Here is a 17,373-nt window from a genome sequence, read left to right as displayed (position 1 = left end):
GAATATTTATTTTCCATTAAGTTTGATATTTATTCACTCATATATGCTTTCGCACCGAGTAATAGCAAGGAAATACAGTTATGCTGTTCCAATTTATGTGCTTAGCTTACGAAGAAGTTGCATTGTATCATTTTATCTGCTTAATTTCCTAAAGTGAGGTTATGGAGAAGGGAAGGGAGAAAGGGCTGCTAATTATTGCTGGCACAGTGAAGTTTCGTGCCTTTGAAATAAAACCAATGGTTTTATTTCTGTTTCTCAAACGCCAAGTTAATAATATATCAGACTTGGTTGAAAAGAACAAGGGCGGTATTTGATAATAAAGCATCATGAAATCATCAAATACTTTTTTTAAATCAGAAAAATTGTGAGAATCTATTCTGAGAGCCGGTCCATTGTGTCAATTTGTGTCTTGTTTCACCAAGAAGAGAGTTGCTGAGATTTTTATTTAGATGAACGGGAACTGAATTAATTTCTGCCGATTATTATTCGTAGAAATAATATTCATAACACCTAACTAATGCAGCCGTATGATTTCTTCGTTTTCTCGGATAAATAAGCTGTCTAGTGTCTTTTCGCATTATTTCCTTCGTTTGATAAGAATTTCACAAACCGATTGAAAAAGTTATGAATGGAAATCAGAATTGATTTTCCACAATTCAATTTCCATTTTTGAGGATGTAGATTGTGCAAATTTGTTGAAATGCTGAAACATGATATTTGGGAAGAATTTTTTTTTTAAGTAATGCATTCAAAAAGTTTCTTATTATTCTTAAATTAACTGTGGATATTTCTCAAATTCATGAAAAACATGTCTGTTTTAATTCAGATTTTGAAAATGCTGTGAAATTTGACAGTGATTTATAGAAGATGAAATGATTCACGTAAGTTCTTCGAATGCGAGAAATCAGAGATTATTACGTCATATTATGACACTTTAATTGTCAATAATGGGACGGTTTCATGTTAAGAAGAATGAAGATGCCGACAGGGAGTTAAGCCATATTCAATGCTCTTGTATTGTTGGGGACAGCTTATCCCACGCTGTTTTGTGCTCATTTAAAAGTTTGAAATTATTTTCTCTGGCGTTCTTGTTGACTGAATTCTTGAATTCGAGATTCATTACTTTCTCGCATATATTCTGAGAGAAAGTAATGGAAAAATTCCATTTACGGAAAACAATTAATGAATGGAAATTATAATATATTTATGTAACATAACTATGATTAAATATACATACTGATTACTTTATTGAACAAATGTGATAAAATAAAAATAACTAGGAATTTTACAAAAGTTTATAATATTTTTATCTGTTGTCTAAGCAGGTTGTGAAAAGGGATAACAACAGTTTAAATTTCGTTGTTTCCTTTTTCAGTAACAAGCGGTTTTATTCAAACAGATAAGGTTCTTCCAATAAAAGAAGGGACGTTAATGGTATAATTAAAAATTGATTCTAAAAATTTAGAGTTTAAAACGTTTATCGTTAGAAAACGTTTCAAGCATGAACAATAGTAATATGATATCAACAACCAGTTTTATTTGTGTCAAAATATTTAAAATTTGCAGTTTATAAGTTTCATAATCTAAAATTTTCAGAAACTAATAAAAAATTAAAAGTATTCATTCAATAATTCTTAAATTCTAAAAAATTCAGAATACGCTCTGTCATCTATATAATTTTGTTTTGATTTCCTCATTCCTGATAAACGAAAACCACTTTTCATAATATTGCTAAAAATGTATTTCATTTTTTCTATATAATGAACGAAATAATGGAATTTTTTCGTGCTCACATGTAACACGCCAAATTTTAGATTGCAAAAAGAAACATCAAAAATATCCTACCAGTATCCTGCACAATACGCCATACTTTGTGTTTATCTTCCGAGAATCTAATATGTGATACAGATCAATACTATTGATGCCAAGATCTTAATAAGATTTCCTTTATCAAGCTCGCTGCATTTTTTGAGTCATCACATTCGCATACACAAGGACAAATAAGCAAACAAACAGTTTGTTTTTTGACTGACAAAATTAATAATTTGATTTTTGTTTAGATATAATATCAAAACTAATATTCACCCATCTAGCTATATCGAGTTCACGAACCAGTAGATAGACATAATTTATTCTCTGGCTCGGGAGGTCTGAAACGTAGAGATTTCTCAAAATCTCGTGGTCAAAAAAAAAAAAAAATTAACGAAAAAAATGTTACGATATTTCTCTTTTATAATGCAACGCAAACAAACCATACAATTTGCAGCAGATGGCACGCTTTCTTCTGTTTGCCAAGTAACTATAACAATATGTTAATTCACTCCATTTCATTATCTCTATTAATATGTAGTCAACCCTTTAAAAATTAAATTTTCATGGAAATAAATTCATTCGGGATTCCTATAAAGCGGAATTCGTCCCATCAATAATAACTTAAGAAAATTAAACCAGTTGTTGTCCTCATCATCTGAACAGTGATTCAAAAATACGATGTCCGTCCCAAAATAGCCCTGATATTGCTTTAAAACGGGACTTTAATATAACTAAACTAAAGAAAATTAATAATATGACAAGCTGTAAAACTAGATTACTTAACAAAAGGTCACGTTCTCTCTTCACCATTTATTCCGATTGTAACAAAAAAGGTTAAATCAAGCATACAGAATTGAAAGAACAGATTTTGTGCAAAAATATTCCGTTTGCTCTTTTTATCACTTACACTTCAGCCGAACTTTATAAGAAGAAAATGCATAACAGCAATTTCGGTGGTTTAATTTGCTGAATTCTCCGTCCATATATTCATTCCTTGATAAGGGATGAGAAGTGGGAATGACTTAACATAAAAGCTGATTTCAGGGGAAAAAATTTTAAAAAAATTATAGGTATTAATAATAGAGGTTTATACAATAAACCGTCGAACATCAAGACAGCTTTATTATTAGGAATAAGTTTTCAAAAAGTAAATTTGGAAAAAAATTTAAATTTTATTTTTATATTTGAGCAAAATTTTTGTAATTCCTGTTAAGAGTAAGGCCCATTGAAGGGGATAAATGGTAAAAATTGCAGATAAATATGCGCATTATTTCCGAAAGAATTTAACTTAGTCTGTAGAAAGAACATAGACGTCGAAAAATCTCTGTAACTGCTATCTGTGCGAATTCGTTGAAAGAAAACCTAAATCCTGTTCTAAAAATGTCATCCTACAATTTCGATTTTCTGCGATTCATTCTCTGATAATTACCAATTTAAAGGGAGAAAATGGTGAGAATTAAATTTGAGGTTGTACTTTGTCAAAATTATTAAGCTGGAGCTCATTTCTCGATAACGGATACGCTCGCAAACGCTGCTATTTAATGCTTTTCAAGAAACTGTTGCCACAAAGTAAGAAAGGCATAAAACTTATATAAAAGAACATTTCATGTGATGCCTAAAATGTAAAGGTTATTTTCATGTAGAAATAAATTTGGAATAATTACAGCTCAGTTTCAACATTTAAGTGGATTTTTACGCGCTCAAATTGACTCGCCTCCGTACAGGACATACTTGCTACACGCATGAACACCTCATTTTTGGTGAGGCAACACCAAAGTGTCTACATGTCAAGTGGATTTTTCCATAAATCATATTCTAATCTAATGTCCATCTTATAATTCCTCTCGTTCAAACTTTTTAAAGTCATTTCCATTACCTTGGAAGATCTGGTGGGTGAGAAATACCACCCAAACATTTTCAGATTTTTAAAAACCATTGACTTTTATACCTGCATATAGCACTTTTTAGCTTCATGTTTTGTCTTTTTACCTGGATTCATTGTTTCATTTTACTCGCACCAGAGTTTCACTTAGATATTTTTAACATTGTACATACTTCTCATTTATTATTAATGTTGATACCTTCTTTTTTTTACATTTTGACATGTGTATTTTTATAGTTTGCTCTTTGGTTCACCATTTGCTTGGTGCAGCATAGCCGAATATGGCTCTTGCGCCAAAACACACACACACATACACCCACAAAAAAAAACCACCACCAACAACAACAACTTTTACTCACTTGCAATTCATTTTTCGCAATTTCTTCTCATATTTTGTCCCATGGTCAGATTTGTATGCAAATGGCGTCACGTTTGTCCCAGCACTTATATCGTAATTTAGTTTTAGGAATCCATACTTTTATCATTATTAATCTCTAATTCAAAAATGAATTGAAAAATTAGAAATCAATTTAACTTTAAACAACAATATAGTCAATATGCCACATTAAGGAATTTCTATTTGTAATTCAAAAATTGTTTAATAAATTCGTTTGTGCAAGCCAAAGATATTCACTAGATTCTAATTAGGTTCGCTAGATTCTAGATTTGATTCGACCAACCTTTGAAAGTGTCATTGATATACTGACATTGCATCAATTGAAAAAAAAAACACCGATTTTTTGTTATCTGCTTTCCTTAAGGCATTCTCGTCCTGAAATGGAAAGCTTCTATCACTAACACTTTCCCCGACTGTAGGCAGTGATCAGAGGAGTGATGATTTTTTTTTAAGTGATCTTGAGGGAAATGTCATTATGTAGGTCGCATGTCATGTAAATACACATCACCTCGAATTTTGATGGGACGACAAGTCCGTTTCCCTGCTGAAAGATTTGAAATGAATTCCAAAATAAAATTGACAAAGGGGAACTTAATGCATGGATGAAATGACTGTATTATAATTTTTAAAAAATCACTGTGATTTGTACTTTTATTTGATGTTTTTTTTTGTAAATACGTGATTATTCAAAAATATCAGTGTTGCCTGTAAAGAGAAAAAGAAAATGCAACAAGAACAAGCTTAAAAAATTTATTTCAAAAAATTAGGAAAAAAAAATCAACAATCTTGAACAGTTGGAGACAATTTGCTGCGGTCGATCTTATTCTCGTCGAGGAGTTTGTAGATGTTGTGTTTGATGCTGTCATCGAGAGTTGGAGTTCGAGACAAGATCCAAACGTACTCTGCAAGAAAACATGTTTGGGAGAAATGAAGGATTAAAAATATTTCGCTGTCGCTTCAGAATTTGTATTATTCATTCTCTAACAGAAAAAAAAAATATGGAAGAGATTTCGAAATATATGAAACGATGGAAACGATGGAACAAGATCTAGGATTTATCAGAAATTCGAGTTATAATTTCTATTGTTCTAAGTCCCGTATAACCAAGTTTTATTTTTATTCCTAGTTTCACGGTAAACATGCTCCTTTGCACAATCATTAAATTTTAATAATAATATAGCAAAAATATTACCATTTATAGCTCAGTTTTAAAATACATTATCTCATAATTCAGGTTATTTTTTTTAATATAAAATACTCTTAAAGTGGAAAATGAGCAGAATGAAGCTTTTCAACGGAAAAGAGGGCTGCGGTGGCCTGGTAGTAAGGAATCGGCTTCGAAACAGGAGGGTTTCAAGTTCGAGACCCGAATCCACCGAAGTGTCGTCGTATAAGCGGATCTGGTGCATGTTAAATCCTTCAATGGGGTCAAATGTCCTCCCGCTGGTGTGGTGTGGAAGTTCGGAGAGGGCGGTGCTAGCTCAGGTGTCCTCGTCATCTGACAGCGGTTCAAAATAATGAAGTCCGTCCCAAAATATCTCTACTCTTTCTTTAAAACTGGATATTAATATAATTAAGCTAAATTAACCAACAGAAACAAAAAGATGCCAATGCATTTAAAAATACTCATTTCATCAGCGGCAAGGTGTTATTTCTTTTGTTAATATTCGGAGTTGAATATCATAAGAGTGTTTTCATTCGTCTAGAGCTAGAATCAGAGAGCTTTCTAATATACTATATATATTAGAAAGCTATAAACCTATGTTTATATATATATATATATATATATATAAACATAGGTTTTTGAAGCAGGGTCGTGGCCGAAGACAGAGAAGACACTTTGGATTTTTAACTTCGTTCTATTCCCATCCCGGGAGGCATGATTTATATACAAGCAACAGCAACGAGCACACTAACACAGAATGAGATAAAACGAAATGAGGAAAAGCTAACGAAAAATGTATCCTTGTGATTATATATTGTGAGATTTTTATAGGGATTTCTCTACACGTGTCGACCAGGCAAGGGAATCATAGGGATCTTTTAAAGAAAATTCTCTTGGCTGACAGTTTTTTATCCCTTCACTCGGAGCATGTGAACTGCCGATTTAAGCATTTTTTTAGAAAGTTTCTGTTGAATTAATTAAATAGAAAAAGATGGAATTGTATCAGGAAATAAGAGAATATTTTAGAAAGAAGTTAATATGGGCTAAATTAAACTAAAAAATTAGAAAATTTATTAAGTTTAAATTAGATTTTAAAATATCAGTATGCGCGCGCGCACGTGTGTGTGTGTGCGTGTGTTTGGAAAAGACTTCTTGCATGCGTTATTTTAGTTAGGGACAATGTAAGAACTTACCAGCATTGAATAAGTTCAAAACACTGAAGCAAGAGAAAACGACAGAATATTGCTTGTAGTCGGTATCCAAGACCCAGTAGTCAGCAGAGAAGGGCACTACAATGCAAAATTATAAAAATAAACCTAATTCTGCAACCACTCTTTCCAAATTCATGTACGTTTTTATAAGCTGAAATTTCCGTCATTTTGAAAAAAGAAAGTTAATGTCATTAGTTCATAAAAACTTATGGATCGATTGCAAAATGGGTTTAAGAAAATTCTACCACTTTTATGCCTGCTTTCTTTTCCTCTCCATAATTTCGGATTTTTTTTTTTTTTTTTTTTTGTAAATTAGGACTAATTAATTTATTTTATTATTAATAATTGAAATAATATTTTTGGATTAATGACGTAAAATAAAATTAAATGCAAACGTCTTTTTTTAATCAGTAGCATTTCTTATGTTAGTCTTTAGAGAGAAAGAATTTAATTCGTTTTAAAATAGTAATCGGAAGAACATATTAAATTCTTGTGTACTTAACTGTTTCATTAAATTGTTCATGTGGCATTTCCTTAAAAAAGAGCAAAAATAAACAATAATTAAATATTAAAAATGTACTTGTAATTTATCGCATACATCATAGCTTACATTCTTTATTATTTACTGAAATGTATAAAGTAAGTATCTTTAGCGGCAAAGCCTGTTATTCCCTGATGCCAGAGAATTTGCATTCTCTCGTAATAAAAGACACTAAGCTATCCTACTTTCATTAGTTACAAATAATAGATAATAAAATGCAAAAAAAAAGCTCATATGATTTCAACTGATATAAACTTTTTATTTATTTATTTTAATGTTTGTCTACCTTTTTCTAATAAATGAAGGATGGCCATTATAATTAAATGTCATTATATTGAAAAATGTAATCTGAGTATGAAGTTTTTATGAAACGAGATAAAGATTTTCCCAAGGAAAAAAAACTGAAGATTTCTTTTGTCAAGGAAAAAAAATCTTCGGAAAAATTTTGATTATAAAAAGTAATAAATAATACTCTACTCTAGATGTAATTAATACGTTCTATCCTTAAATAACATGTAAGAACTAAGTTCTTATGAAATAACCGCAGAATTTTATGAAAGCCTTATAAATAAAATCTTTATTTCGTTACTTACTTGAGTCAAATTTCACTTTCAATTTTGCTGGAACATTCTTATCTGGAATGGTAGCTTTTCCCTGAATAGAGCTTTCCTTTCCAGTCCTTTAAACAACAACAAAAAAAAAAATGGGAAATTCAAAGGATTATCAATTAAAATTGATTATCATTTTATCGATTTCAGATTTTCAATAAAAAATTGTATCTAAGTATATGAATTTTTCTCAGATTGAAAAATTTAGTTGAATTTATTTTACTGAATCGTTCGCTTCACAAAATATTTGTCACGTAATAACAATTCTGAGAAAATACTGCAACAGAATTGTATGGTAGTGTTTTCGGAAAAAGTTCTTTCTTCTCAGAACACTTCATTCGAAAGTTCTAAGGTGCATCGTTACTTCCTGTCAAGGTGTGAAAATTCAGAGAAAGAAAGAAGATAATATAATAGACAAATCCATTTAAAATATATTTAGTTGTAAAGTCTTTCGGTAACTTGTCAAGAATTCAACTTTAACGAATTAAGAAAGTATCAGAAATGATAATGGCACATTTATTTGCAAACACAGATGGCTTATACTTTTCCAAACGTTTAACAAATCACATAAAGAATAAAAAGATAAAACGCCTTCGAATCGGGGTGGCTTGCGCATAGACACTAAACAACTGCAGCACCCCTATTTTTTTTTTTTTTAATGTGACAAATAATCAGTTATTTATTTCGTTTTGTGCGTCATATCTAAGTACATCAAGAACATTACTTTTAGAGTTTGAATCTTCAGGACAAAACTCAGGAAGAAATGGTATGTCTCATTTCATAAAGCAAAATGCGATTACTAGTACGAAAAGTATTGTGATTAAAGAGTGCCAAGATTGCTAACAACATCGATTTCACACGCAAAATAATGATATGTAATCGTTCCGCTACTGAGAAGGAAAGAAGGTGAAAAATATTAGATACTTAAAGGTTTTAAACGCTTTCTCGCTACAGAAACATTTTTCGCAAACCTGAAATATGAATATAAATACAAAATGAGGAATAATTAATAATAAATCAAAGTTAATTAAAAAATATTGTACCATAAAACTAATTTCTTTAATTAATCGTATTTTCATGATTTATTTTTTATTGTTCAAACGCAGTTGAAATAATCTTATTAAAAAGAGAAAAAGGCAGAAAAATTAATAAAAAATATCTATTTTGAAGCTTACTTTAAAATTAAATTGATAACTTTTAGCTTATTAACTTAATCTTCATCAAATCGAATGCTTATTCTCATTGTTTAATGGTAATCATTCAAAACTTATTTTAAAAAAGAGGCGAATTTTGTTATGCCAAATGGCATCAACGTGCACTATTCTGTAGATTTCTGAACCTCCCCGCGGGCCAACCTTTGTCCTGAATAAACAAGATCGCAAATTCCGATATAAGTTTTATGACACATGATCGCTAGATATTCACTGCCTTCATTGAGCCAGTTTGTCTGTCAGCCGTTTTTTCCTCTCACTATCGAAAAAAAAATCTTTTAATTTTCATGACAAAAATTAGATTTTAATTACTTTTTGGACAGTAAAATTAAGTAGAATCTTCGATGGCTTTCTTTTCGCTATCAATTTCAACCTCAAAATTGGTCAAGTCTATTATCAAACGAAAGTCAACATACACTTCGATACTTAGTCTTGCCCATTCATATGTCATCAAAATTTCTCTTTAATAATACGATGGGGGGGGGAAACATCCACTCATTTAATTAGCATTCAAAGTAAAATAATGATTTGAAACAAAAGTATCAACAAAAATATTATATATCAAAGTTTATGAAGGTTATAGTTACAAGAATTTATTATATTTCTTAGATATGTGTATCTCACCTCTTGCTTACTCCTTTATTAACCACTGATACATAATCTCCTTCATCCCCGTAATTGGCCTCGTTGCACTTCAAACCAGCTTCGAAAGGAACGGGATTCTTTTCGATTTCATACCATTTTCCGACATACTGAAAAAAAAACATATGCACAAAATTTGTCAAGGATCTGCAGTTCATGAGCATTCTTCGGATCACAATCATATGCTTACAAAAGCAGTGTACAGATTCGACGTATTGCAATGAATCGCTCACAAATGAATTCTCATTTACAAACTCACGACTGAATTAACTTAGAAAGCTGAACTGGACTGATAGGGATTTGGAGATGGGAGCCCGAGGCTCGATTTTGACACCTAATGCATGCTAATTTTAATCGTCTCCTCGGACGACACCTGGATAATTGTGAAGTGAGCTTGGTAACGTGTGCATGAAATCAGGTGGGGTCTATCCTGCTTTGATTAATAATCCTGGGATCACCTGGAAAATATGGCGTAGAACGTTCGGTAGAGTGCTCAGAGGAAATTATCGCAAGTCGAAAGAATCTAAGCGAATATACGCCGATAGTATTCCAGAATGTTAATATTTCCATGAACCGATGATGACAGACAACTTTTTGAATTCCTAGGTACAAATTTAAATTCCTTCATGGCATCCCTACATTGCCTACGTTTGCCTATTGTTATTAATAGAATGTTCACCTGAGTGAGTTCGTTGCTCATGTTCACTGCAAATTTCATAATAGTAACCGGTTATGAAATTTTCGCCCCTGCTTTGCTGTTCATTCCAGTTCATCTTTGAGTACTTAGACCTCTTAAGAAACTTGTGCACGAGGTTGAGAAACACAGTGGGTGTACAACTTATGCGTCAGGATAAAAGCAGGCACATATATACGGATAGCCAAAAATAATTTTGGTTGCAAAAAAAGGATGGTATGAGGAAAAAAGTGTGTCTTTTAGTAATGATTTTTTGTTTGTTTTGTTTTCCTGCTTATATATTAAAAAATGTTTCAAAAAGGATTTAAAAAAAAAACACTTATGACAGGAAACTTATTCCAAAGTGACTATCCCCCATTCGACTAATTCTTCTGGGCCTCACAACTTAAAGTAGCTCAAAAACAAGAATTACAGCTTGGCCGCGAGCCCACACTTCAAATGCTTCATGAATGCATTTCGCACCCATATAATTTTGGAATTCACCCACAAAGCGTAGAGGAATGTTAGGTAACATGTTGAGCTGTGTTTGTTTTGTGTCTGTAACGCCACCTAAACGGAGTTAAAATGGGCTTATGAAAGTTGTTCAGAACAGCATTAAAACTTTCCACAGTCTCGACAATCTCGTCGTATGCATTCTGTCAACTGAAATTAACTTTTAGTAGAGAAGATTTCAATATGATTTAATTATTGTTTTAGTATAAACATAAGTGTAGGTATTCACATTTGAAAGCAAAAAAATTAATATTAAAAAAAAACTGAAATGTTGCATTTCGTTTATTAACATTTTCTTTGGTCCAACTTTTCGGTTTAAGTATTTATTTTATCACGGGATTTTTCCTAATACTGCAGTAGAAAATAATTTCAAAAGTAAAGCAATAAAAAGTATGCTATCGCATTCTAATGCAAGCGATGAGAAGACAAACTTCGTTCTTTCTCCTCTAAATCACAGAAATTAAGTAAAAATATGTTTGATTCATTATTTTTTTTCTGAATAATCTGACGTCAGTTGCATGTTTTTAAAACCCGTTATTTCACAATTCAATTTCAATTATAAGCAAAGAGGAAGCTATTTTACTGACAGATTGAAACAGATACTAGAACATCCAGGGTCAAACTCTCACGTGTAGCCAATTTCATACGAGGAAAATTTGTACACCTGGATTATTTCAATCTCCCTTTGCATATTTGTGTATGCATTTTTTTCCCATTCGATTTTAAATGTACTTCTATATGATTGATTGAAATATTGAATACAAAATTGAATGGCACTTTTTTTTTGTACTATTAGTATCAACAAATTATAAACATAGTAATTTTTAGTGCACATCTAAAGTTATTTTCATGTTATCAGTATCAATTGTCAAATAATGAACTGGCAGGATTCAGAATCCATTCGTTTTTTTCAACTATTCTTAGAAATCTTGATAGTTTATTTACAAGGAAGTAATCTTTAATACATTTGCAAGTTTGCTAGAGATACATGGGACAGAAAATACCGTCAAAGCATTCTCTTGCACTTGTTTCTCTAGAAAAATCATGTTTCAAATTTGTTCCATTCCTTACAGATATGTGCTGAAAATTATAATTTTCTAGCTTTAATTGTAATGAGAGTTAACTTCATCTTTCAATTTGAGCTTTTGTCACTCTGATAAAAGCTAATTTTCCTCATGAACGTGCCCATGCAAATTAAATTTTATACAAACATTTTTATTTTTATTTTATGCAAGATATATTATGCTTTAAACATTTTTTGAAATTAGCTGAAAATAGAAAAAAAAAAATTCAGCTACAAAGTAATTGATGTCGTTGGAAAGAAAATTTATTAAATTTCAAGATAATAAATTTCAAGATAATAAATTGAATTTTTGTTATTACAGCAAAAATTCAATTTTTTGCTGTAATATTTTCGAATATTATCGTGGCAAAACACCACAATTTAGCATAATTTTTATTAATTAAAATAACAAAAGAAACCGCCCTAGGTGTATATTTCCACTCTCTATTATTTGCTAAATCTGGTAATTCTTGGCCAAATACTCTGGTCTGGAAAGCGTCAACCTAGAGATTGTCACGCATTCATCTTCATTATAAGTCTCCTTATTAATTAAGGGATAAGATAGATGCAATCTTCTCTAGATTTCAAGCATAAACTTGGACATAGACTGACAGAATTCGCTCCACATCACTCGAATAACATTTTTTTTAGTGGACATTAGAATATCTAGCAAAAAAATGTAAGGCTTTTACGCAGAAGCTTAAATGTTGAAAATTTACAGCTACAGTGTCTATTTAAAGTAATATTCTTTTCCTAGAAATTTCTGATATTTAGTTTTAAAGAAAAAAAGAAATTCGTTCAGTAAAATTTATATTTCAAAGATGATGTATTAAAAATTTGGATTTTGCAGATCATAAAAACCTTAGATATATTGATTTTGAATAAAATTAAGCGCATTGGTTTTTTTTCTTAACCCTTTCTAGGGCCGTGGGAGTATGCTTCCCACCAAATTTATCAATCTTTGTATGAAATTATGTAGGTTGGCATCAGTTTTGATAAATTTTTTTAGAAAGACAGAAACTTAGATGCTTCAGTTCTTTATCTCACACAAAATGATGTGTCTTGCTTTGTTATTTAATTATTAATTAACAAAATTAATTAATTAATCAAATTAAATTTATCTAATAAGCTAAATGAATTCCTTTTCTTATTCTAATTTCAAGCCTAAAAATATTTTAACATAATATGACTAGAAAAAAATGACCCTTTAAAGGGTTAAAATAAAAAAAAGATTTTCTATAATCATAAAATTATCAAAATATAATCCCCAAACATCCTTTATCAAACAGCTTCAACTAAAGACTTTGGGGCATATATATCTGTATTAATAATAAAAATGAATATATGTGTATGTGTTGGCGCCCTACAGGCCAAGCTGTTTGGTTTAGAGCTAATAGTCACGTATATGCTTTGAGAACGTGCACCTCATAGCGTTTTGCTAAATTTTTATTAATTAAAAATTCAGTTGAATGTTGGCATTTTTACTCAATAGCTTTAAAAAATATCATTGTATAAAATTAAATTTTGCACTATTTCAAAATTTTAAAAATTGTCTTTTTATTGATATTAATTTAAGTATCATGCGAAGTTTTGCTGAATTTTGGCATTTTTGCAAATAATTTTTGGTCTCATTTCCAACATTATATTACATTGCTGTCATGAAATTCGAATAATTTTCATTTTTTCATCAAGTAGTTTATCATGTGATTTTCTTCCATTGTTAAAAGCTAAGGAATAAGGATTTTAATATATGTGTAATTTACAAGAGAAATAAAAAATTGAAATTACAATATCGCGAAATTTAGAGGATAGATTAACCAGATATTTAGGTTCTCAGTAGTACTAAAATCTGAGAGGAGCGTCTCCAATGGCACATTACACAATAAACAGAACTGAAATATTTCAATTGAAATAACCCGGCTTTAATGTCAGAAGGTTTAGTGGAATCATGGACATGAAGTTGTATCTAAACGATTTATCTCAAATCAAATACTTCCAGCGAACCAGCTGGTGAGGAATAAAAAAAAAACAAAGCGAAATCTCTATACAGAAAAGTTAAATAGCTCTAAAAGCTACATTTTTAATAGTACTGTGATGTCATAGGATTTGATTCTATCAGGATACAGAATGGAAAGTATAACAGACTATTAAAATTATGTACCTTTGATGTTTAAAATTATTTTCATTGAAGAATCAGCGATATTCGATTATGCATAAGAGATTTGAATGAAAGTAAAAACTACTCATTTTCCCGGCGAGCCAGCTGGCCGTGAAAGCGGGAAGTTGTTTAATAAAGCACGAGTGCCCATATTTATTCAGTTACGCCTTTCTAAATAATGTATGCATTAAAAAGGAAAAGTTTATTTCGACGTTATAAAGAAGTTGCATTTTTAGAAAATACATAAGAAATTATTTCATAATAAATAGGTATAATTTTCCGAAAGTGGAGAATTAGCTCAGCTTTAATTCTGGTAATCATTAAAGTTGAAACATTGGTTTCAGATAATTTAATTCTTTAATTTAGCCTAGATGCATGACAAATGTTACATAGAAACAGCAAATTGCTCCTGTCAACTGGACGTATAATTATTTAAATCAGATTAAATATTTACATTAAATGGTGCATGACTCAAAATCACTTCTCGGTCTCCATAAATGTGAGGATTCGCCTGAAGTACTCCAGAGATAGATTTTCATGAAAATTTTAAAGAAAATTAAACATTAACAGATTTTTAATGAAGGAAAAGTAAATTCATATTTGGAACATGTTTTCTAGTTTAAAATCACGGCTGAGTTTTCTACTGAAAATTCACCCCCGGAATAATAAATCTTTAAATCATTCTCTTTAAATGCAGAAGCTTTTTGAGATATCTTTAAAAATTATCCAGAAATTTAAGAGCCCCCCCCCCCACCACCACAAATTCTAAATCCTGATTAGGTGCAGAATTTTATTCTTATACTGCAATAATTTTTGTAGAAAATAATGTTTATGTCGATCATGAATCTCTCGATTTAATATTAACAAATATAGATTGGACAGATTTAAAAGTGCCCATATTTTTTTGCTCTTAAATATTGATGCTTTAATAACCAATATTTATTATAAGTGATTTTAGATCAATATTTATAGAGCAGAAATGTTATTTCACTTTATTCTATTTCACCAGTGGCATTCAGAAGAACAGAATAAATTATTTTTAGATTTACGCAATGGCTATATCATTATTCCCTATCTATTCATGAAACAACTTTGTTGATCTTTTCAATCAAAATCCTAACTAGTTCCTTGAAATTAAAAGAAAGCAAAATGTTTTCTCATTTCAGGACCTCTGCGGTTAAAATCTAAATAAGTTCTATGGAAATTATGCTCCTTTCCCTCTTTCTGTTAGGCCGCCTCGTAAACTTATTCAGATGTCAAAATAAAAGGTTTCTTTTGTCTTCTTTTTTTTTAAAAAGATATAGCTGCAAAATGGTGCTTCTTAAATATACATGCATTTGATAAATTGTTTTTCTAAGAGAAATCGTTTAATATTGATATTTCGAATAGGTTCAGTTTTTCATGTTCACGTTTTAGAATCTGCACATAGTTCTAAATAGGAGCATTTTGAATCACGAATAATTCTTCTTCTTGACAAGAAGTGGCTTATAACGACTCCTATTTGATCCAAGATTCGAATTGAATAGATCTTGATTTTTATATGAAGGCAATGGAATTTCAGGACCTCAAATGTGCTGAATAAAAGGATTTCTGGTCATATAGAATGTATATCATAATTATTTTTTAAAAAGAATTAGAATACTTGGACTTGTAATTTTTTCAGTTATTTTGTAGATTCAAGGCACCTCGCAAGAAAAATCTTACAAGCATCATGCTTGGTAAGATTTCCTTTGCGAGGAGTGTGTGCGAACAGAGTTTTTAATGCTAGCTTGTGTGAATAAAGCACTATCGCTTCATTTTCCTTCAATAATTAATCTGTGACGTCTCTAATCGCCCAGAAGATAGTTCCTATGCTTCGTTGTAAGGGCAGATTGATTATAAATAAGGAAAGACGAGAATAAATCTAACTTCAGATGAAGGAAAGTATTTTCCTATCAAAACTACTTCTTTAAAATACTGTTTCCTCTACTAGTTATCTAAAAGTTAAAATGAAAAGAAATCTAACAGATCACTTAGATTAATGGAAGGAAACAATTCCTCCAAAAAAAAATTCTCATATCAAAAATTTTGCCATGTTTTATTTTTAAATACTGGGAGATAATTCAAAAAATAATTCATAAAAAAAGGTTCCGAAATTTAAGACTGTGGTATAGTGGAATCAAATCATGTTCTGATGATGTGTGCCCAATGCGCAATGGTAACTTTATTGTAGAATCCATTGCGCATTTTACACGAGGAAAAAGATGACGTCAAGAAACAAAATAAGACAATATGACATTCGATGCACAGAAAAAGTCATGAGATGTCAGACGACATGCGTGAATACGTTTGTGATATGATTATAACGGCATGTGAATCCGTTCATTATTTCTACAGAAGTTCTTTAGCTAATTAAAAGCTAACTAAACATCTAACTAAAAATATAAAGAAAAAATGATCATCATAGAAATGATGATCATTTTTTCTATGTATGTCATAAAGTTGGTATACGCATTTTTTAAATGAATTGGCACTTGTTCACTAAAATATTAAATATTTTTAATGTTATCTTTACTTGTTGTTTAAAATTTTAAAAATATAAATTTAACCCCTTCGTCATCTGTAACGCGTCTAGCGCGTTCAAGTGAAATTTCTGCAGGGCGGCCCTAACGCACTTAAAGTATTCTTCTACATTTTAAAACTTTTAAAAGTTCAAAACGCTTTGTAAATGTTTGCTTGTTTGAGTTTTTATTTTTGTTTGTTCTAATGAAGGAAAAACAGAGGAAAAGCAGACATTTTCGCTGACAGGGAAGGACGGCGAAAGGGTTAAAGTAAAATTTTTAATCATTTCTATCCATGACGACTGTGAAGGAAGAACTCTAAGTTCGCCCTATCACAGGCGAGAGACAAATTGTAGAAAAGGAGTCTCACAATAACTGTTGGACTTTTTATTATTTCGAATTGGAGAATACTTATAAATTAGGAACGCAACAGATAGGAAACTGCCGATTCGGTTCGCGAAACCCATCGGACCAAGCTGAGAAAATGACAGTTATATTTTCAAAGGGTCGGTATTTATTAAAAACCAATTCATACCTGTTTGACGTCGAGGTTCTCTTTCACTGGCACATTGGGGCATCCTCCGACGCTAATTTTCTGGGCCGAAGCGAATCCGACGAGAGCAGCTAACGCCAGCAACAACAATCGCATCTTGCTTTTAGTAGGACTATGAAACAGGAAAACAGAAACGATCTTTACCTCAGCGGAAAGGCAATGGAGTAGAAATTCTCAATTCTCCTTCCTCTATAAAGAAAAATGTTACGTAAATATATTTTTTATCGAAGGCGAGCCAGATGATAAAGGATAAAAGTTGCATACCGTAATCAAATTGACAAGTGTTTTATCGGCTGACATTCCTTTTCTCTTGTTTTCCTCCGCAAGTGTTCAGCTATTGTTCCAAAATTATATAATGACAACTCCACAAGCTTACTCTGCTGGTGTGCAATTTGTAAGAAAAT

General features: G+C 30.9%; 1 protein-coding gene across 1 annotated transcript; it reads right to left on the bottom strand.

The window, feature by feature from the left end:
- Nucleotides 1–4,825: 4,825 nt before the first annotated feature.
- LOC129966124 (apolipoprotein D-like) lies at nt 4,826–17,154 on the bottom strand. Its single transcript, XM_056080508.1, has 5 exons — nt 16,952–17,154; nt 9,452–9,579; nt 7,602–7,687; nt 6,450–6,545; nt 4,826–4,993 (listed from the first exon to the last, which is right to left on the bottom strand). Exons 1-5 carry the CDS (start codon nt 17,063–17,065, stop codon nt 4,869–4,871), a joined length of 549 nt encoding a protein of 182 aa, XP_055936483.1. The 5' UTR covers nt 17,066–17,154; the 3' UTR covers nt 4,826–4,868.
- Between the last annotated feature and the right edge of the window lie 219 nt (nt 17,155–17,373).

Source organism: Argiope bruennichi, chromosome 4 (assembly GCF_947563725.1).
Source record: "Argiope bruennichi chromosome 4, qqArgBrue1.1, whole genome shotgun sequence".
Lineage (NCBI taxonomy): Eukaryota > Metazoa > Arthropoda > Arachnida > Araneae > Araneidae > Argiope > Argiope bruennichi.
This window is presented reverse-complemented; position numbering and strand designations above follow the sequence as displayed.

Coding starts and splice junctions, on each gene's coding strand:
- LOC129966124 (XM_056080508.1), bottom strand. CDS start 17,065: ATGCGATTGTTGTTGCTGGCGTTAGCTGCTCTCGTCGGATTCGCTTCG. Junction 7,688..9,451: donor AATAAAGGAGTAAGCAAGAG/GTGAGATACACA, acceptor TGTTGTTTAAAG/GACTGGAAAGGAAAGCTCTA. Junction 4,994..6,449: donor TTTGAACTTATTCAATGCTG/GTAAGTTCTTAC, acceptor GTTTTCTTGCAG/AGTACGTTTGGATCTTGTCT.